The 22884-nt window shown below is 41.7% G+C and overlaps 1 protein-coding gene across 3 annotated transcripts in view; it reads right to left on the bottom strand.

Annotated features, from left to right (window-relative positions):
- The window catches only part of ptprn2 (protein tyrosine phosphatase receptor type N2), a 259239-nt gene that overhangs the window by 157083 nt on the left and 79272 nt on the right, over positions 1–22884 (bottom strand). For 2 of the 3 annotated variants that reach the window (XM_062994511.1, XM_062994513.1), the window contains exons 6-10: positions 22072–22438; positions 20092–20331; positions 18279–18322; positions 17041–17441; positions 11495–11581 (exon numbers count right to left, since the gene is read on the bottom strand). In XM_062994511.1, coding sequence (XP_062850581.1) covers positions 11495–11581; positions 17041–17441; positions 18279–18322; positions 20092–20331; positions 22072–22438 — 1139 coding nt within the window. The remainder of the gene's footprint in view (positions 1–11494; positions 11582–17040; positions 17442–18278; positions 18323–20091; positions 20332–22071; positions 22439–22884) is intronic. The other variant, XM_062994512.1, reaches the window with a different exon arrangement.

The raw sequence follows: 22884 nt of genomic DNA, 5'->3' as shown, positions 1-22884 counted from the left end.
AATTTACAAATAAATTCTTTAAAAATCCTACAATGTGATTTCCTGGATTTTTTTTTTCTCATTTTGTCTCTCATAGTTGAAGTGTAGCTATGATGAAAATTACAGACCTCTCTCATCTTTCTAAGTAGGAGAACCTGCACAATCAGTGGCTGACTAAGTACTTTTTGGCCCCACTGTATATATATATATACTGTATATATATTCATGTATGTGTGTGTGTGTGTGTATGGATCGTGGACCAGGGTCTCGGGTTCTTCTCCGTTAGTCTCTACGCCCAGCCACAGATGTAAAGCTTGCTCGACTGTAGACGTTTAAGGCGGACCAGTTTTTGATGGTTTGAACAGACGGGTGTGGACGGGAGGGATCTGGACATGACACTGCTGACCAGTCTGGTCAACCGCGTCCCAGCAGCCTCCACACCAGAAGTTGTCAGCATCAGAGTCCCAAAGGTAAGAACCACCCCACAATCCTGAAGCTGTGGTCAGGGGCCACAGGGGCCACAGGAACCGCAGTTCTGAGAGCGTCCTTGACATAAACCAGAGGGACATAAAAGGTAGACAGGAAGGAGCGAGCGAGTGGGTGAGTGGGTGAGTGGGTGAGTGGGTGGGTGAGTGGGTGAGGGAACGAATCTGTCACCTAAGAAAATCCCATTCACACGTCTGCAGGAGGTGGAAGGCAAAACCTTTCAGCCTTCACACACACACACACACACACACACACACACACACACACACACACACACACGGTCCACACTCACCCCACACTTCCACTCAAACTTGAACCTAGATGAAATCCATAAGTGATGAAACTCCCACACTTTCCCTCCGTCTCCCGCGGAGACGTAAATTAAATCCGTTCACCTTTTTTGTTCGTGATTCGGAGACGACGTTCTTACCTCTGCCCTCCGCTGTGTACGTGAAACATACGCGACACGCTAGCTACGCCGTTTCTGCCTCGCGTTAGCTTCCGCTGACGTCCTACAGCCTTTGTTTGACCTTCACTCAAGTATCCACAATCCCGGAAGTAACGGAAGTATCCACAATCCCGGTGCTTGACCGTTTCGGTGCGCTACATTAAAGTAAATGAACCCTTTAGTAGCAATCGCTGTACTTAATCAGGCTTTACATTCTTCTCTAAAACTTCAAAGCTTCCAGTTTTCACTCATCTGAACATCTAACAGATCCCAACATCTAACAGATCCCTCACCCTCACATGCACCATCAGATCAACATCTAACAGATCCCTCACCCTCACATGCACCATCAAATAAACATCTAACAGATCCCTTACCCTCACATGTACCAACAAATAAACATCTAATAGATCCCAACATCTAACAGATCCCTCACCCTCACATGCACCTTCAGATAAACATCTAACAGATCCCAACATCTAACAGATCCCTCACCCTCACGTGCACCGCACCATCAAATAAACATCTAATAGATCCCTCACCCTCACATGCACTATCAGATCAACATCTAATAGATCCCAACATCTAACAGATCCCCAACATCTAACAGATCCCAACTTCTAACAGATCTCAAACATCTAACATATCACATCTAACAGATCTCCAACATCTAATAGATCACAACATCTAACAGATCCACAACATCTAACAGATCCCCAACATCTAACAGATCCCAACTTCTAACAGATCTCCAACATCTAACAGATCTCCAACATCAAACAGATCACAACATCTAACAGATCTCCAACATCTAATAGATCACAACATCTAACAGATCCACATCTAACAGATCCCCAACATCTAACAGATCCCCAACATCTAACAGACCTCAGACATCTGACAAATCCCAACATCTAACAGATCTCCAACATCTAACAGATCCCCAACATCTAACAGACCTCAAACATCTAACAGATCCCAACATCTAACAGATCTCCAACATCTAATAGATCACATCTAACAGATCCACAACATCTAATAGATCGCAACATCTAACAGATAACAACATCTAATAGATACTAAACATCTAATAGATCCCTTACCCTCACCATGCACCATCAGATCAACATCTAACAGATTCCCAACATATAGTAGATCCCAAAATCTAAGATCCCAACATCTAACAGATCCCCAACATCCACCATATCCCCAACCTCTAACAGATTCCAAACATCTAACAGATCCCCAACATTTAACAGATCCACAACATCTAACAGATCTCCAACATCTAATAGATACTGAACATCTAATAGATCCCTCACCCTCACATGCACCATCAGATCAACATCTAACAGATTCCCAACATATAATAGATCCCAAAATCTAACAGATTCCAAACATCTAATAGATCCCAACATCTAATAGATCCCAACATCTAACAGATACCAAACATCTAATAAATACCAAACATGTAACAGATCCCTCATATGCACTATTAGATCTACATCTAATAGATCCCTCACTTTCACATGGACTATTAGATCAACATCAGATCAATATCTCACAGATCTCCAACATCTAACAGATCCCCAACATCTAATAAATCCCAACATCTAACATATAACTACATCTAACAGATAACATCTAATAGATACTGAACATCTAATAGATCCCTCACCCTCACATGCACCATCAGATCAACATCTAACAGATTCCCAACATCTAATAGATCCCAAAATCTAACATATCCCAACATCTGATAGATCCCAAAATCTAACAGATCCCAACTTCTAACAGTTCCCCAACATCTAAGTCAGCGTTAGTCAGTAGGTAACTGTGCTAGCCTTTAATAGCTACCTCACAGCGGTTATAAATTAGTTTGGCCTGGCTGGCCCTACTATTCGTCTACAATCCAGCTACGCTAGCAAATTCTGGGCGCGTCCTCTTTTCAGAAGATGTTAATGCATCTGAATTTAGCGTCCGTTCCTTCAACCTGCCATCTGCAGGAATGACTTGCCGACCTCTGGAAATGTCAGCAGCGCCGGCTAAAGACGGCATGTTAGCACAAAAAGCAGTGGAGTCTGGGCGTGTGGGCGAGAGGAGACCAGCGCTGTACGTGCTCTGGTGTTATTAGCATTATTAGCGTTGCTTTTATAGATGTTAGCACCCTCCAGTTACTCTGTAGTTCTGTACGAGTACTGTTCACTACAACTGTTCACATCTGTTAGTGGGAAAAAACTCAAACAGACTGTATGGTCAAAAGTATATGGACACACCAAAACATTAGGACCAAAACTTTGTCTGAAGGAGTCATCTGGTACCAGGACAACTGGTCAGTATCTTGAAATAAACAGAACTTGTTTGACCAATCAAACTTCTTTGATTGATCAGATGTCCAGTTCTGATGCCTGCAGGCTCATTGCACTTTGATTGGTCTGTGACTACACAGCCTCACACAGAAGGGTTCGATGCTCTGTTGGTCCATACCGGACATCACAGACTTTATGTTCTCTGACATCAATGAGTCTTGGCCACTCAACAACCTGTCAGCAGTTTGTGGTTCGTCCCTCCTTGGACCACTGTCTGTGGGTCCTTGCCATGGCTGCCATTGATACCCTTTGCTATTTGGGAGATACTTCAACCCAGTCGTCTAGCCATAATGTTCTGGTCCTTATCAAAGTCCCTAAGGTCTTTATGCTGGTCTGGTCTGCTGCATTCAACATCTGAACTACAAGGAACCTCCACCAAATTGACATCTAATAGACCCCCATGCACCATCAGATCATCATCTAATAGATCCCTCACCCTGACATGCACCATCAGATCAGCATCTAATAGATCCCTCACCCTCACACGTACCATAAGATCATCATCTAATAGATCCCTTACCCTCAAAAACACCATCAGATCAACATCTAATAGATCCCTCACACGTACCATCAGATCAACATCTAATAGATCGCTCACCCTCACACATACCATCGGATCAACATCTAATAGATCCCGCACCCTGACATGCACCATCAAATCATCATCTAATAGATCCCTCACCCTCACACACATTATCAGATCAACATCTAATAGAACCCTCACCCTCACACTTACCATCAGATCAACATCTAATAGATCCCTCACCGTCACATGCACCATCAGATCATCATCTAATAGATCCCTCACCCTCACATGAAACATCAGATCAACATCTAATAGATCCCTCACCCTCACACGTACCCTCAGATCAACATCTAATAAATCCCCAACATCAAATAGATCCCCAACATCTAATAGATCCCTCACGCTCACACGTACCATCAGATCAACATCTAATAAATCCCCAACATTAAATAGATCCCCAACATCTAATAGATTCCTCACCCTCACACGTACCATCAGATCAACATCTAATAAATCCCCAACATCCAATAGATCCCCAAAATCTAATAGATCCCTCACGCTCACATGTACCATCAGATCAACGTCTAATAGATCCCTCACCCTCACACGTACCATCAGATCAACATCCTATAAATCCCCAACATCAAATAGATCCCCAACATCCTATAGATCCCAACATTAAATAGATCCCCAACATCTAATAAATCCCCAACATCAAATAGATCCCCAACATCCTATAGATCCCAAAATTAAATAGATCCCCAACATCTAATAAATCCCCAACATCAAATAGACACCCAACATCAAATAGATCCCCAACATCCTATAAATCCCCAACATCAAATAGATCCCTACATCAAATAGATCCCCAACATCAAATAGATCCCAACATCAAATAGATCCCCAACATCCTATAAATCCCCAACATCAAATAGATCCCAACATCAAATAGATCCCCAACATCACATAGATCCCTCACCCTCACATGTACCATCATATCAACGTCTAATAGATCCCAAACATCTAATAGCTCCATCACCCTTAAATACACCATCAGATCATCATCTAATAGATCCCCAACCTCTAACAGAGCCCTAAATCCTTGAGCACTTCAGTATGATCTATTATACTGCCAGTGTTTTCTATAAACAATGCATAGCTGGATGCTTTAGAACCACTAAAATGTGCATCCAAATCCACCAAACCAAACCAGTAATGTCTGATTATAACTCGTGTGCTAAACCAGCGATCAGCTGACGTCCTGAAGGCTAGCAAATAAGTGGCAACTGGATCAGTAAACACAGTGCCAGTCCAGTAACGCTTAGCCCAGGGCTAACTGGCATTAGCATAAGGCCAGTAAGTGCTAACCCTGGTTCGTAGAGGCCAAACAGAGCTGGTGATGTCTAACATTCATCTTTAAATATGAATTTAGGTTCAGTGAAGACTGTAGGGGTAAAAATAGTGCCAATGAGGGCAAATGTTGGGATCTAAAGGGCAAATTAGGTGAAGTGGAGGCTACTGTTGGTCTGGAGAGGTTAAAATAGCGGCTAGTATTGATTTTAAAGTTAAAAACATGGTCAGTAAAGACAGAAACCCCTCAGCTCAACACCGAGCGCATTAACACGTACAGAAATACACCGAGCACTTCCTCCTAACCAACTCAACACCTTCCACTCCAGAGCAGAAACACATTCACACACCAAACCATCTCACCTGGTCCCGTCCTCCCCCCGCCCACGCCGTACCTCTGCAGTCAGACATTACACCTCCCACACCCTCCCACACCCCACTCCTGTAGCCTCACACGTAGCTGCTGGCTGTATTCACCCCCCACACCTAAAGCCCACACCGCACCACCTGATCTCCATTCCCAAATTTAAGGTGCCAACCAGTTTTGTGACGGTGCCCATGCCCTCTCCTAAACTGGCGACTAAATTAGTCTCAGAGGAGCCGATCGTTCTGTTTCCAGCAGGTTGTTTTGGCGTTAATACCCCACTTGTTTCTGCACTCGTCTCGTTTGGCAGAGACTCATATTTTCCAGAGCCAAAAGGATTCGTGTAGTGATACCGTCTCTACTTCTTACCAAAGTGTAATATAAATAGGAGCTCAGGTGGCACAGCGATAAAATACACTACCAGTGTGGACCAGTGCTGACATCTAGTACTCATAAGTTTAAATCTCAGATCTGCTGTCGGCAGCAGCGTGACAAAACATTTAAAACGTGAAAAATATTTAAAAAGGTAAAAAGTATTTAAAAATGCGACATTACTTAAAACAAAATAGATTTAGAGGCATTTCCTGAAAAATGTTAAACGCTACAATAACTAAAAACAAAAACAATAAAAAAACGCGGCATTAACTGAAAGCAAACATTTTTTTATTCTGCATTAACTAAAATAAAGAAAATTAAAAACGCTGTTTTAACTAAAACAGAAAACACTTAAAAACACGTCATTAATAAAAAAAAAAAATTTTAATGCAGCATTAAAATGAAAAAACATTTAAAAACGCAACATTAACTAAAAAAAAAAACGATGTTAAATTGCGACAATAAGTAACATTTTAAAACTCTGCATTACCTAAAATTTAAAAAAGTAAAAACATGGCAAATTTTAAATTGCGGCATTAACTAAAATTTAAAAATTATAAACGCGGCATTAACTAAAATAAAAAACATTTATAAATGCGACATTAATTTAAAAAAAACTAAAATGCGGCATTAACTACAATTAAAAAATTTAAAACGCAGCATTAACTAAAATAAACATTTTAAAATGCGGCATTAACTAAAATTAAAAAGACTGCATTAACTAAAATAAAAGAATTGAAAAATGCGGCATTAACTAAAATAAAAAAAATTTAAACGCGGCATTAACTAAAATGAAATAAAAGTTTAAAATGTGGTATCAACTAAAACAAATTTTAAAAATAAAAAAAGCTGCATTAACTAAAAAGAAAAACTATGTTAAATTACAGGAGTAAGTAAAAACAAAAACAATTTAAAAACGCTGTATTAACAGGGTGTGTCTCTCCGTATACAAAGCTGATCCGCATATGAACTCGCCTTGTGCAGGTGAAAAGATGCAGTCGGTACTGTGCACGTGTCGGAGGGGGCGCGTGTCAGTCTCGGCTCTCCTCAATCAAAGTGGAGGTCAACATCAAAACATTTGTTGTATTTCTTTGATTTTATTATAATGAATGCATTATTTTGTTGCAGAGTAAGAAGCCACGTGTGGAACTACGATCTTCTGTAATTTAGTCGTATTAAAGACGGCTGTGTGAAAGAAAGAAGGTAAAAATCTCGGTATTCTCTGATTACAAACACAGACTGTATAACAGTCCTAATAAAGCTCCGGCTCTCCGTCTTCAGTCATTTGTGCCACTTTAGTGCCAGTCTGCCCGGCGACAGGTCGAGAACGGCGACTCACGGGAGCCCGAGGCAGCAGGACGCCGCTGAAGATTCTTTTCATGTTCGCTCCTCCAAATAATTCTGCCAGAACGAGCAGGATGATCAAAAGCAAAGAGCGAGATGGTAATGAGGAGCAAATCCATAATCATTATCCCAGCGACAGACGGAGGTCAGAGTCACGAAACACCAGAGAGAGAGAACGGGGACTCCAGGAACGAGTTACTGAGAAACGAGGAGAATAAGGACAATAACAAGACCAATAAATGTGAAAACAAACATGATGATGAACTCTGAAGAGGTTCTGGAGGTCATGGTGGAAGCTAGAAGGACATTGGACTGGCAGAACATTGGACTCCGCCTTAGATTTGGGACCTAGACTCCCAAGAATGACAACGAGCAAGACAGTGATGGTCAAACTGACAAGAATACCAACCTACAGTCGATGAAAGCTTTGGTCTGGTCAGTAAAAAAGGGGCAGATACAGCTAATGTTGGTCTGTGGGGTTAGAACATGGTCAGTAAGGGCTAATGTTGGTCTGTGTTTCCAGTACAGATTCATTTAGAAAGTAAAGCGTCTCTTTAATACACAGATAATAACGTGTCGTCATCGTAAACGTTTTCAGCTGAAGGACTCTCCGGCCTGGTGAACGCAGCTCGCCCACACGCATTATTCCCTCTCTCTTAAAGCTTTAAAAGAATTGATGATATATTATAGTAAAATCCTTGAGGGAAGCAGGACGACGAGCTCGAACCGGACGTTTAATAAAGAAGAATAAACGTAGACTAATCAATAGTTTTGGGAATAATTAACCACGTCTGCAGTGACGCCACAGACACAAAATTATTGAATGTTCCTCCAAAAGACATAATTACATCAAGATCAAACCACTGCTGAACTGATCGGTCACATTTACACAATATGATTGGCTATAAAATGCACCCCACTGATCACCTGTTCATCTGTAATGCTAACAATGAATAAAGAATAAATAAGTCAATATAAGAAAAAAATCTCTAACTCTGATGTGCACTGATAGACACGCCGCCAGTCACAGTAAACGCCAACATTCATGCTAAAGCACCTACACGTTTTATTTAATAATAATTCTTATTGTTGTTAATAATAATAATAATATAATTATTATTATTTTTATTATTAATTTATTATTATTGTTGTTGTTATTTATGTTTATCTTTATTATTGTTAGTAGTAGTATTTATTTTTTATCGTTATTATATTTTTATATTTATCTTTATCTTTATTCTTATTATTTATTTTTTATCTTTATTATATTTTTATATTTATCTTTATTCCTATTATTTATGTTTATCTTTATTCTTATTATTTATTTTTATCTTTATTATATCATTATGTTTATCTTTATTCTATTATTAATTTTTATCTTTATTCTTATTATTTATGTTTATCTTTATCCTCATTATTTATTTGTCTTTATTCTTATTATTTATGTTTATCTTTATTCTTATTATTTATTTTTTATCTTTATTCTTATTATTTATGTTTATCTTTACTCTTATTATTTATTTTTTATCTTTATTATATTATTATGTTTATCTTTATTTTTATTATTTATTTTTATCTTTATTCTTATTATTTATGTTTATCTTTACTCTTATTATTTATTTTTTATCTTTATTATATTATTATGTTTATCTTTATTCTTATTATTTATTTTTATCTTTATTCTTATTATTTATGTTTATCTTTATTATATTATTATGTTTATCTTTATTTTTATTTTATTTTTTTATTTTATTATATTATTGTTTATTTTAATTATTATTGTTATTTATTTTTATCTTCATTATTATTATTTATTTTATCGTTATTATATTTATTTATATTATATCTTTATTCTTATTACTTATTTTTATATTATATTATCATGTTTATCTTTATTATTATTATTATTATTATTTATTTTTATCTTTATTATATTATTATATTTATCTTTTACTATTTATTTTTATTTTAATCATATTATTATTTTTATTTTTATTATATTATTATGTTAATCTTTATTATTATTTATTTTTATCTTTATTATATTATTATGTTTATCTTTATTATTCCTATTAATTATTTTTATCTATCTATGTTATATTATTATATTTATTTTAATTATTATTATTTATTATTTATTTATTTTTATATTTATTATATTTATTATATTATTATGTTTATCTTTATTCTTATTATTTATTTTGTAACACCCCTGTTTTTTGAAACTACCTGTTGTAAAAGTGTTTTTATTGTATTTATTTTATTTTATTGCAGTAATACATAATCGTGTGTGTTGTGAAGTAAAAAGCCACGTGTGGAACTACAATTTTTTTTTATTAACGGCGCCTGTGTGATGTGCAGTAAAGCTGCTATTAAGGTGATAGAGTTGAAGTGAGTAGGGCAGTGTCGGGTGACGTGGTGAATAACATCCTGACTGTGATGATCTACAGGACATGGGGTCTGTGACTGAATGTTGTGATGTCATAACGACGCTCCTCTATAGCTCACGAGTACATTAATCAGCACATTAATCAGAAGTGAGACGATGTGGACCGTCCTGTTCTCATCACTCATCATTACACCAGGACTCGCCGTGCTGCTGTTAGATGCTCATGTTCATCATTAATATAATCACTCTGTTTATCTTTTGTTCCATGTTGCATTTTGTTCCGTTCTTTTGTATTTTTCTTCCGTTTTTCTGTCCAGAAAAGCCTTAAAAATTGCTCAAATTATTCAGACGGAGGCACAGAGACGGAGAAAAGGCCGAACTGATGAAAAATAAAGAGTTACTGGAGTGAAAAGCACCTGATGGAGGTTTCAGTCTGAGGAAAGGTCAGTCCCAGTGACCTCTCACGTGGCCACTTCATTCCCAGTGAGGGTGCTGGAACAGGAAAGGACCTTCCCTAAACTGTTGCTGCAAAGTTGGAAGTATCTACTTTACTTTATATTGTTGATTTATTACACCTGTGAGCAACTGTTGTGGCTGAAACACATGAATTCAAGAACTAGAACGGGCGTCCCAATACTTTTGTCCATATTTTCCCATCATCATGGGAAGATGTGGCTTTTGTACCAGTCAGGTACGGTAAAGAGGGCGTGGCCCCTGTGAAGCACCTGTAGCCTCAGTGCCTGTCCATCAGTGGCGTCTCTACCTGTCAGTCAACTAAGTATTGAGTTCGGGTGTTTTAGGCACGCCCACTGTTCAGAGGGGTTTAATAACCTGTGTTTAATAACAGTTTAGGGAAGGCCCTTAAAGGTTTCAGTGTGACTGCGCTCCTGGTTTGATGAGTATGGCCTGGAGAGTCTTCTGATCACTATTGGGATGAATCGGAACATCAGAGACACACAGTAGTGTGACAGTATACTGTCTAAGCAATTGAGGTTTAAGGGCCTCGCTCAAGGGCCCAACAGTGGCAACCTGGCAGTAGTGGGGCTTGAACCAGCGACCTTTCGATTACTGGTCCAGAACCTCAATCGCTAGGCTACAACTGCCAAAATCTCACAGTCAGGTGTCCACATAGTTTTTACCCCAATAGTGGTGGTCAGTCGAAGCGAGAGGCGGCCTCGGCCCTTCGGAACGCTTCTTTTCACCTGCCAGGGGCGGAGCCTCGCAGAGCGCAGTATCACCCGACCGGTCAGCAGAGGCCGCACTCACACCAGCAGTGATCCCGCCCTTTGCTAGAGACCCAGCCAATCAGGTGTCTGTGTAGATCTCAGCACTGATAGGCTAGCCTACTTAAAGTCTATAGTGTCCATATAGGACCCGTCAGCCCTATTGATGTAGGTGTGGCGTCTGTATCTGTCATTCGCAGTACAGGTTTGAATTTCTAATAGACCAACAGCTTAAAATCCCTCGATACAAAATGATCTTCGTTCCTCTGTGTGTGTGTGTGTGAGGAATCTGTTAGATTTATTTTTCAGTCGGGTATTAAAAGCTCCTTTGACGTCACCCACCCGTTCGGTCGGGACTCGAGGGGCGCTGGAGAAGCTCCGAGCCTTTTACGCTCAGCACGCTCATTACGAAACGGTAATCAAACCACCGAGGAGAGTTTAACAAAGCGCACACGCCTCCGCACGTTCTATTTCCTATCAAACACGCCCCGATATGTTCACCCCCGTCACCCGCTCGCACACACGCACGCTCAAAAAGAACAGCCGGACCGAAAGGGTTTCGGAAAACGGGACCCGCGAGCGCCCACACACGATGAATCACTCTGAAATACGTCCGCGTCTGAACGTGCGGCGTTACTCACGAGAGCTGGAGGAAGTCGGTCACTCGGATGTTGGCTCTCCTGGCCAGGTTCTCCATCAGGTTCAGTCCACGGTCAGTGGACAGAGAGCTGCATGTGAGGGAAAGAGAACAAGGACAAATAGTGTTAAAATACAAATAAATCAAATAAAATCGATCATTTAATCCTCCAAAGCAGGGTCACAGTGGGTCTGGTACCACCTGAAAACTAGTGCCGGACCAGAGCTCCAGTAGATTTAGGCACAACCTTTGAAGATCTGGAGAAGTCTGAGGATTTTACCCAGAAATGGTTAACCATGGTGGTATTGTCGCTATACAATGCTATTTAACGTTTGTACGTGTACCGTTTGTACGAGGGGAACCGTCAGGGTCCTCAGAGACACTGGATATTCTGAAAATAATATAATATATAACAATAAATTATAAAATGTGTCTAGTTCTAATTTCATTTGATTTACTTACATTTTGACAATCAACTTTTAAACAAATACAAATCTGAGCACATAAATCCATCATACTGGTCTATTCAATTTGTGTTGGAGTGTGAAGGGTTAGTTGGTGACTGGTGGTCGGGCGAAGCAATTCAATTCAGCGAGTGACCGATTTCAAACGACAGTAAAATCGACCGATTATATCGTCCCTCTAAATGGACGTGCTTTATTATGGCTAACTTTATGACAAGTTCCACCCGCTGTGCCAGCTGCTATAATAATAATAACAATAATAATAATAATAATAATAATAATAATAATAATAATCTGTCTCCAGAGCATTTTTCAGTTGATGTTCCGGTTCATTCCAGAGCTGTTGAGTGGTACTGAGGTCAGGACTCTGTGCAGGACACTGGAGTTTCTTTAAACTGTTTTAATAAAGCATGCTGGAACAGGAAAGGTCCTTCCCTAAACTGTTGTTTATATCATTGATTTATTACACCTGTTAGTAACTGTTGTGGCTGAAACACAACAATTCAAGAACTAGAACGGGCGTCCCAATACTTTTGTCCATACTTTTTCATCATCATAGGAAGATGTGTCTGAAAGAGGGCGTGGCCCCTGTGAAGCCCCTGTAGTCCCTCTAAATGGACGTGCTTTTTTATTGCTAGTTTTATGACAAGTTCCACCCACTGTGCCAGCTGCTATAATAATAATAAAATAAAATAATAATAATAATAATAATAATAGTAAGTGATAATAATAATAATAGTAATAATAATAATAATAATAATAGTAATAATAGTAATAATAATAATAGTAGTAATTATTATTAATAATAATAATAATAATAATAATAATAATAATAGTAATAGTAATAGTAATAATAATAATAATAGTAATAATAATAATAATAATAATAATAATAGTAGTAGTAATTAATAAAATTAATAATAATAATAATAATAATAATAGTAATAGTAATAATAATAATAATAATAATAATCATAGGAAGATGTGGCTTAAAGAGGGCGTGGCCCCTGTGAAGCACCTGTAGTCCCTCTAAATGGACGTGCTTTATTATTGCTAACTTTATGACAAGTTCCACCCCTGTGCCACCTGCTATAATAGTGGAACTACAGCCAATGAGAACGCAGGATACGGGGTGAGGGGAAACCCTGGGGGGGGGGGGTGTAAAAATGTGGTACAGGGGCATAATATAGTTTCTGTCAGAATACATCAGCACACACACAAGCTTTACAGTATTTGTGACCTTATCGTCCATGAACCATAATACCCACGCTACATTGCAAACAATTTAATTAACCTCCAACTCACTACAGAACAGAACAGAACAGACGCCCCCTGCTGGTCAAATAGCCAAGTCGTGTAGTGTGACCACAATGACTTAAAAGACTCCCGATTACAGGAGATCCAGTTGTGTAGTGTGAACTTGGTATTAAGGACCTTTTGCTCAGAGGCCCAACAAAGGCAACTTGAAAATGGTGGGGCTTGAACCGGCAACCTTCTGATTACCGGTCCACTGAGCGACCAACGGTAAACGTCATTTTACACAGATTTGCTATCAGGGTCACAGGGGGTGCTAAAGCCTATCCAAGCTCAAAATGTGCGGCAGTCCATGACAAAGCAGACATACACCGATCAGCCCTAACATTAAAACCACCTCCTTGTTTCTACACTCACTGTCCATGTTATCAGCTCCACCTACCATATAGAAGCACTTTGTAGTTCTACAATTACTGACTGTAGTCCATCTGTTTCTCTACATGCTTTGTTAACCCCCTTTCATGCTGTTCTTCAATGGTCAGGACCCCCACAGGACCCCCACAGAGCAGGTATTATTTAGGTGGTGGATCATTCTCAGCACTGCAGTGACACTGACATGGTGGTGGTGTGTTAGTGTGTGTTGTGCTGGTATGAGTGGATCAGACACAGCAGCGCTGCTGCAGTTTTTAAACACCTCACTGTCACTGCTGGACTGAGAATAGTCCACCAACCAAATATATCTAGCCAACAGCGCCCCGTGGGCAGCGTCCTGTGAACACCGATGAAGGTCTAGAAGATGAACGACTCAAACAGCAGCAATAAATGAGCGATCGTCTCTGACTTTACATCTACAAGGAGGACCAGCTAGGTAGGAGTGTCTAATAGAGTGGACGGTGAGTGGACACGGTATTTAAAAACTCCAGCAGCGCTGCTGTGTCTGATCCACTCATACCAGCACAACACACACTAACACACCACCACCATGTCAGTGTCACTGCAGTACTGAGGATCATCTACCACTTAAATAATACCTGCTCTGTGGTGGTCCTGTGGGGGTCCTGACCATTGAAGAACAGGGTGAAAGGGGGCTAACAAAGCATGCAGAGAAACAGATGGACCACAGTCAGTAATTGTAGAACTACAAAGTGCCTATATATGGTAAGTGGAGCACCAGCAAGGAGGTGGTTTTAATGTTATGGCTGATCGGTGTATGTACACACACATCTAACGGCAATTTTGTGTCTCCAATTAATCTGACTGCATGTTTTTGGACTGTAGGAGGAAACCGGAGCTCCCGGAGGAAACCCACACAGACACGGGGAGAACTTGGGAATCGAACCCATGACTTTCCTGCTGTGAGGAGACCGAGCCACTGTGCCACCCCGGTGTGAAATGGACCTTTCACGTAGACACTTAGAAAATAGATCTAAATCTAAAATAGCTCTTCACTCCTACGTAGTGTCCTTAAAATTATTGAAACGAGTGTAAGCGACCCCTCCTCCCCAACGTAATACCCCCTCCTGCAGGCCTGGGAGGATAAAAGGAGGACGGAATTAAAAAGAAGGATAAAGAGTGATGGGCAGACTGGACAGATCCGATCTACAGACCGGAGGGTTTAGTCGGACAGATAAAGGGGGGATTGGAACATCTGATGAACCGATAGCGTGAGGGGACAGAGGAGAGGGGGCGCAGGTGGCACCAGCGCGGTGAAAAATCACCCACGTTTCCCCACAACGAACCAAACAATAATGTGCAAATGGGATTCCTATAAAGTGTGATGGTTTATCACACACACACACACACATCATTACACACGTTTACACTTACAGAGGGACAAATGAATGCCAATAAACACGGGTATAGCTAACACACACACACACACACACACACAGGTGAGAATGAGAATCTAATGAGGTCATTTTCCTCAATCTGTTCTCTTGTGTGTGTGTGTGTGTGTGTGTGTGTTGTTGGAAATAAAAATGTCTCGGTGCATGCGGGGTGTAAACTCAATTTCAGTCGGAATACGTCAGGTTTTTAACTCTAGGTGTGTGGCCTTTGTGTGTTTGCATTTGTTCATACATGATTGTGGGGACCGATTCACACACCAGCCTCGTGGGGACCAGAGACATTATTTAGTCCCCATAAAGGAATTTAAATTAAGCAAAAGTAAATAAAGTGATAGACGGGGTGGATTCAATTAGAAAAGAAAAGTAATTTAGCCTGAGATTAAGTATCCAAAGTAACAATACGTACACCAGCCTTGTGGGGACCAGAGACATTATGAGGACCAAAAACGAGACACTATTTAATGAATAATTACGTTTTGTGTTTTGTAAAATGCATAATAATAAAAAGTTGGAAACATTTATTTGTGAGCAGTAGGTCAATTCAAACACCAGCCTTGTGGGGACCAGAGACGTTATGGGGACCAAAAATTAGACATTATTTAGTCCCCAAAAAGGATGTTAACCTTGATGTGTGGCCAGTGATGATGGAAGTAAATAGAGGAATAAACGTGGTGGATTAAATCAGAACAGGAAATAAAATTAGGCTGTGATTATGTATCCGAAGTAACAATTCGTACACCAGCCTTGTGGGGACCAGAGACGTAATTTAATGAATAATTACATTTTGTAAAATGGATAATAATAATAAAGTTGGAAGCGTGAAATGAATTTTATAGTAGAATTGATTTTATTTGTTAGCAGTAGGTCAATTCATACACCAGCCTTGTGGGGACCAGAGACGCTATGAGGACCAAAAACGAGACGTTGTTTAATTAATGAATAATTATATTTTGTAAAATGCATAATAATAAAAATGTGGAAGTGTAAAATTAATTGTACAGTACTGTATAATAAAATTGATTTTATTTGTTAGCAGTGGGTCAATTCATACAGCAGCCTTGTGGGGACTAGAGACGTTATGAGGACCAAAAACTAGACATTATTTAGTCCCCATAAGGGAATGTAAACTGAAGCAAATGGGGCATTGATATGTGGCCAGTGATAGTGATGATGGCTTGTTCAAGGGCAACAAGCGGCAAAAATCTGCCCTGGCTGAACATGAATGAGTGAGCCACGCCCATCAGGTGCATCACATTTAAAAAAAACACACTGACTGACTTGAATGTGAGCTACACCGTATAGACGAAAGTATTGGGACGCCCCTTCTAATTCTTTACTTTATGTGTTTCAGCTACAATGATTGCTAACAGGTGTAATAAATCAATGATATGAGGGAAATGATATGCGTCCAACAGTTTAGGGAAGGTCCTTTCCTGTTCCAGCATGCTCTATAAAGACAGATCCCTGACCTCAACCCCACTCAACAGCTCTGGAATGAACCGGAACACCAACTGAGGCTTTCTTGACCAACATCAGTGCCCAGTGGACACAAATTCCCACACATAGACAGACTTTTCTCAGAAGGGTGGCTAACAATATCACCCAGAGGTTACTCTATTTTAATACTGTGTGTTTTTTAAATGGGACGTCCAACAAGCTCATGGTCATTATTCCTTTATTTATTTGTGAAACTGAACTGATGCCAAACCAGCACCTGAACTGGTCGGATTACGGTGCAGGTGGATCTACCAGAAGTGGACGACGTGATTGGCTGGACGGCTCGTTCAGTAAAGGAAGCATTATAAATAGACGGAGGGATGAAGGTAGAAGAGGAACTGAATAAAACAGCACTGATTATGGGATTATGGGATAAACGGGGTGGATTACATTAGAAAAGAAAATACATTTACAGAGAGAGAGCGTAAAAATCACATTTTCGGAAAAGTTGGGACGTTTCAGAAAGTGGGTGTAGCTCAGGAACTCACTCGTCTGTGATGATGTATCCGAAGTATCCATCACGCTGGGGACTGGAGTACGCCGCCACATCCACCCTGAGCTTTTCCTCCACGTTTACGCCTTTCTTCTCCACCCCTTCTTCCTCAGGCATGTTCTTCTTGGCTTCTCCACCATGGAGCCATCGTTCCACCTCAGCATCTCCTGGTTGGTCCGGACCCGAAGCGTCTGGCTCCGTCTTCTTCCTCGTCAGGTCCACGTCAGTCTGGGTGGTTCGACTGCGGACGTTCTCCAGTCCGGCTGCCTTCAGGTTAGAGGGGGTTTGTGGGAGCTTCATGGATCTTAAAATGGGTGGTAGGTTCTGGGGATGATCTGAAGCTTCTGGCTCTGACTTACTGTCCAGGTGGCCCAGGAGTAACCCTAAAAAAGGGTCCTGCAGAAAACACGAAGGTTTGAAGTTAGATTATAGTTTCTGATGTAAAGGTGCCTACCACTTGTAGATCTCCACCATCAAACTGTGGCAAGGCATCGAACAGGCAAGAATTACCCAAGGCTTTGAGTAATCCCAGGACCACAATGGAGCCAAAGATTAAAAGTCTAGAGCTTGAAAGACCTTGGTCAGAGAGGTAAGACAGAACCTCAGACTCACTCTGAAAGAGCTCCAGAAGAACTGTGCAGAGATGGGAGAACCTGATGGACATCAAACCATCTCTGCAGCACTTCCTAAAGAGGCAAGAGCATTGGGCCAATGGCAGCTCAATGGTAAAGATAATGGACTAGTAATCATAAGGTTTCCGGTTCAGTTCCCACCATCAAGTTGCCATTGTTGGGCCCCTGAGCAAGACCATTAACCCTCAATTGCTCAAAGTCCCTCAAAGTCACTTTGGATGAATGGAAATGCAATATGGAAGCCAGAGTTGTGAGAAAGGCATTCGGCAGACCGCTTGGTGTTTGCTAAACGTCATCCAGTGAACTCTGGAACTCCAACTGGGGCAACAGATCAACTCAATGCACAACAACGACCATTGACGTGGCTTCAGGGCAAGTCCCTAAATGACCTTGAGTGGTCCAGCCAAAGACCAGACTCCAACAAACATCTCTGGAGAGACCTGAAAATGCCAGGTGCCTGACACTCATTGTCTGATCTGACCAAGCTTAAAGGGATCTGTCATGACTAAATGTTCAATGTGTTCATGTTCTTTGGTTGTAAAGCATCCCTGAGCATGATGATGTTGATGATGATGATGTTGATGATGATGTGAGCATTTACCATTTCATCCAGCTTCTGACTTCTGTCTTCAGGTCGTCCATCTGCTAAATAACAACAGACACAAACGTAACATGAGTGAAGTCAATAGAACATCTTACACTAATACACCATATGGACAAAAGTATTGGGACACCTGACCGTGAGCTTGTTGGACGTCCCGTTCCAAAACCATGTGCATTTATATTGGAACTGCTCCCTCTTTCCAGTGGTAGCCTAGTGGGTAGAGCTTTGGGCTATCAATCGGAAGATTGTTGGTTCAAAACCTGTTGGGCCCTTGAGCGAGGCCCTTAACCCTGTCTGCTTCAGAGGTGCCGTACAATATCTGACCCCAGCTTCCAAACAAGCTTGGACACACGGACAAAGAATTTCGTTGTACTGTACTTGTGTATCTGTATGAAAGACAAATAAAGACGCTCTTCTTTCTACAAGACTTTGGTGTGTGTGTGGGAATTTGTGCCCGTTCAGGCAGTAGACTCAGTGAGGTGAGGCACTGTTGGGTGAGAAGACGAGGTCTGGCTGATGATCCAAGTTAAATTCATCACAGAAGTGTTAAGATGAGTGGATTGTTCACCAAGGCTCTGTGTAGGCAAACCATGTTTATAGAGCTCGCTTTGTGCTCAGGGGTGTAATCATGCTAAAAGAGAAGGGGACTTCCCCAAACTGTTGATATGTTACAATGTTAAAAGCAAATCCTTTACCTTATATCATTGTATGCCTCTTGATAGCAATTGATGAAAGAACTACACCGATCAGCCACAACATTAAAACCACCTCCTTGTTTCTACACTCACTGTCCATTTTATCAGCTCCACTTACCACATAGAAGCACTTTGTAGTTCTACAATTACTGACTGTAGTCCATCTGTTTCTCTACATACTTTGTTACCCCCTTTCATGCTGTTCTTCAATGGTCAGGACCCCCACAGGACCACCACAGAGCAGGTATTATTTAGGTGGTGGATGATTCTCAGCACTGCAGTGACACTGACATGGTGGTGGTGTGTTAGTGTGTGTTGTGCTGGTATCAGTGGATCAGACACAGCAGCGCTGCTGGAGTTTTTAAACACCTCACTGTCACTGCTGGACTGAGAATAGTCCACCAACTAAAAACATCCAGCCAACAGTGCCCCGTGGGCAGCGTCCTGTGAGCACCGATGAAGGTCTAGAAGATGACCGACTCAAACAGCAGCAATAGATGAGCGATCGTCTCTGACTTTACATCTACAAGGTGGACCAACCAGGTAGGAGTTTCTAAAAGAGTGGACAGTGAGTGGACACGGTATTTAAAAAAACTCCAGCAGCACTGCTGTGTCTGATCCACTCATACCAGCACAACACACACTAACACACCACCACCATGTCAGTGTCACTGCAGTGCTGAGAATTATCCACCACCTAAATAATACCTGCTCTGTGGTGGTCCTGTGGGGGTCCTGACCATTGAAGAACAGGGTGAAAGCAGGTTAAAAAAGCATGTAGAGAAACAGATGGACTACAGTCAGTAATTGTAGAACTACAAAGTGCTTCTATGTGGTAAGTGAAGCTGATAAAATGGACAGTGAGTGTAGAAACAAGGAGGTGGTCTTAATGTTATGGTTGATCAGTGTATATTCAATCATAAGTCGGTGTGTCCACATACTTTTGGCCATATAGTGTACATTTTTTATCCTATGTCTTACATATTAATATAAATATCATTTAATACACCCGCTAGCAGTGGGTGTGGCTGAAACACGCGGTCAGTGTGGAACACTCGTCCCATCCCTGCATACATTCAAAGAATCAGAAGATGCACCATGATGTTGTAGCGTACCTTCAGGGACGACCCCGTCTCCGTCCTGTTCTCCATGCTGTCCCCCATCGCCAGGCTCTCTCTTTGTTTCCCCCTTGTCATCGGGTGTGACTCTGGAACCTTGGACCCTGTCCACCCCGTCTACCACCTGCAGGACTTGAGCGATGTCCTCAGAGAGCTGGTCGAGGTCGCTCTTGGTCAGGGTGTCCGTGTTGATGCTGTGCCTGCCCAGCTGCTTCACCACACCCTGGACGAACCTCTCTGGAAACGAAGGGGACAAGGCGGAGTTAAACGTGGTGGACGGTCTGGCTCCACAGTATCTGAGTGAGCTTATTGAGCACTACAGCCCAGCACGTCCACTCCGTTCACCAGGTTCCTAGAATTAAGAAGATCACGGCTGGTGGAAGAACATTTCCTTACAAAGCTCCACAGCTCTGGAATAATCTTCCTGCCTCGGGACTCGGACACGTCTCAATGTTCAAGTCTAGATTAAAAACACATTCACTTACTCAGGTTTGATTAGTTTTTCCAAACTATGGGTGTGTGGCTCCGGTCCTGGACGTCTGGGTGGTCTGGTGCCCTCATATTTGTCAAAGGACCAGAGCTACCCACCCCGAATATAGACAAAGGAGCAGAGATTGAAGGTTCTTGATCACAGAAACTTGTTGAACTTGTTGAAACTTGGTGATCAGGGATGTTGGGTTGCTGTCGTTCTGCCTCTCTTGTCTGATCACTCAGGTTTGATGACGGTGGAGGAGGTGGGCGCTGATGTCCTGTGAAAGCCTTCATGACCTTGTTACCTGCTCGCTCTCCCTTTTAGTTATGCTGTAATAATTAGTGGGCGGAGTCTGAAGCTACTCGCTGTAAAACTGATATTTTACTCTTCACGATACATTGTAATTACATCTTAAAGACTGCACGTCGAGACTGCAGTGCCAACAGTGCTGCTCCTGCTAGATGTGACGGTAACCTGGCTTGTTTGCACCAAAAATGTTAAGAACAAGTGTTTGTATGATTTGTGTAAATCCTATTTATTCAAATGATCTTCCAGGCCACCCAAGGAGGATGGAGGTTCCTGCTGAGTCTGGTTCCTCTCAAGGTTTCTTCCTGTATTTTTAAGGGAGTTTATCCTTGCCACTGTCGCCCTCGGCTTGCTCAACAGGAGTTTTTGGTCTGTCGGTCCTGGATTCGGTAAAGTTGCTTTGAGACTATGTCTATTGTAAAAAGCGCTATATAGAAATAAATTTGACTTGACTTGAGGGAATGGGCGGTTATTCAGATGAGCTAATCTAAAGTCTATTAAACTGTAAACTGAGGGCTAGATGTAAAGGCTTGTGATGTCACAATGCCTCCACAATTGATGCTCACATGGAGCCTGGCGTCTGGCATAAGTCTGCTGTCATTTAGACGTCATTTTGTCTATTGAAGTTCCAATAATGCATGAACGAACCACCACTCTAGTGGAGAGGCGTCCCTCAGGAACGTGTGGCCATTCGGTCCAGAGCTTCTGGAGTTCAGGGACCAGTGCTGGAAAAAAGGACCTAGTTCTCAACTTTTCCCCAGGAAGAGCTTGTCCCACCATGACACTTCGTCATCTGGTAAAATCGTCCACCAGGGTTGAAATATTGACAGATTGCATGTCAACATAATCAACCAACGGTCAGCCAATCAGAAACTGAGATTTACTCCCTTAGATTAGTGGGGGAAATGGGGAAAATGGAAGACAAGCCAATCGCAAGTTCTCCCAAGCCCACAGGGCTACACTCATCACTGCAGCATGACGGTTTCTCATGGAACGTCATCTATCAGGTCAATGAAATTCCTCCAGGTTGCCTGGATCTTTTCCCAATATTATGCACAGTAGATGGCGAAACATCTGAATTAATGCAAAGACTGAACCCTTTGGTGCATCCCTACCCTCTGAGACCAGTCCCTAACCCCGGGTTCCCACCATGACTCTACAAGTTCCGTCGTCATTAAAACCCGAAGACAAAATCTTACCGTCCACTGAACTGAGCGAGTCCTGATGAGAGGGACGGTTCAGTCCGGACCCAAACGTCAGTCTGTCGATTCTTGGGCGGGGAGGTCTTCCTGAATCCTGTCCTGATTTGGCAGGGCCGGTGCCCAGAAGTCTTGAGTATTTGAACTCCTCCTGAGGTGGAATAGCGATGCTCTTGGGACCAGAGAGGTACTGCAGAAGGTCAGACAGGAGGTCGGTGTTGGTCGGGTCCGGCGGTTCAGATCCGGTCCAATATGGTCCTCTAGGAGCAGACTGGGACTGAAGTCGAGGTCTGGAGGACACTGAAGGTGGCCGTCCCTTAGGGTCCATGAAGAAACGCTGGAGATTAACCCGCCCACTGGGTTTGGGCTGGGAAAAAGGAAAGAAATTTGGAGTCTTAAATCACCACTCAGTGTTTTTGGAAGATGTTTCAGGGATCAGTATCAGGATGAGCCTAGATTTAAATTCATTCAGTCAGTCATTGTCTGTTTTACCACCGATTACCCTATTCAAGGCTGCGTGGGTCCGATTCACTGGGCAAAGGGTAGGGTTCCCCCCCGGACAGGTCACCAGTCCATCTCAGGACATACACACTCATACCTAGGGACAATTTTGTATCTCCAATAAACCTGACTGCACGTCTGTGTTAGTGTGTGTTGTGCTGGTATGAGTGGATCAGACACAGCAGTGCTGCTGGAGTTTTAAACACTTCACTGTCACTGCTGGACTGAGAATAGTCCACCAACCTAAAATATACAGCCAACAGCGCCCCGTGGGCAGCGTCCCGTGACCACTGATGAAGGTCTAGAAGATGA

Source organism: Trichomycterus rosablanca, chromosome 4 (genome assembly GCF_030014385.1).
Source record: "Trichomycterus rosablanca isolate fTriRos1 chromosome 4, fTriRos1.hap1, whole genome shotgun sequence".
Lineage (NCBI taxonomy): Eukaryota > Metazoa > Chordata > Actinopteri > Siluriformes > Trichomycteridae > Trichomycterus > Trichomycterus rosablanca.
This window is presented reverse-complemented; position numbering and strand designations above follow the sequence as displayed.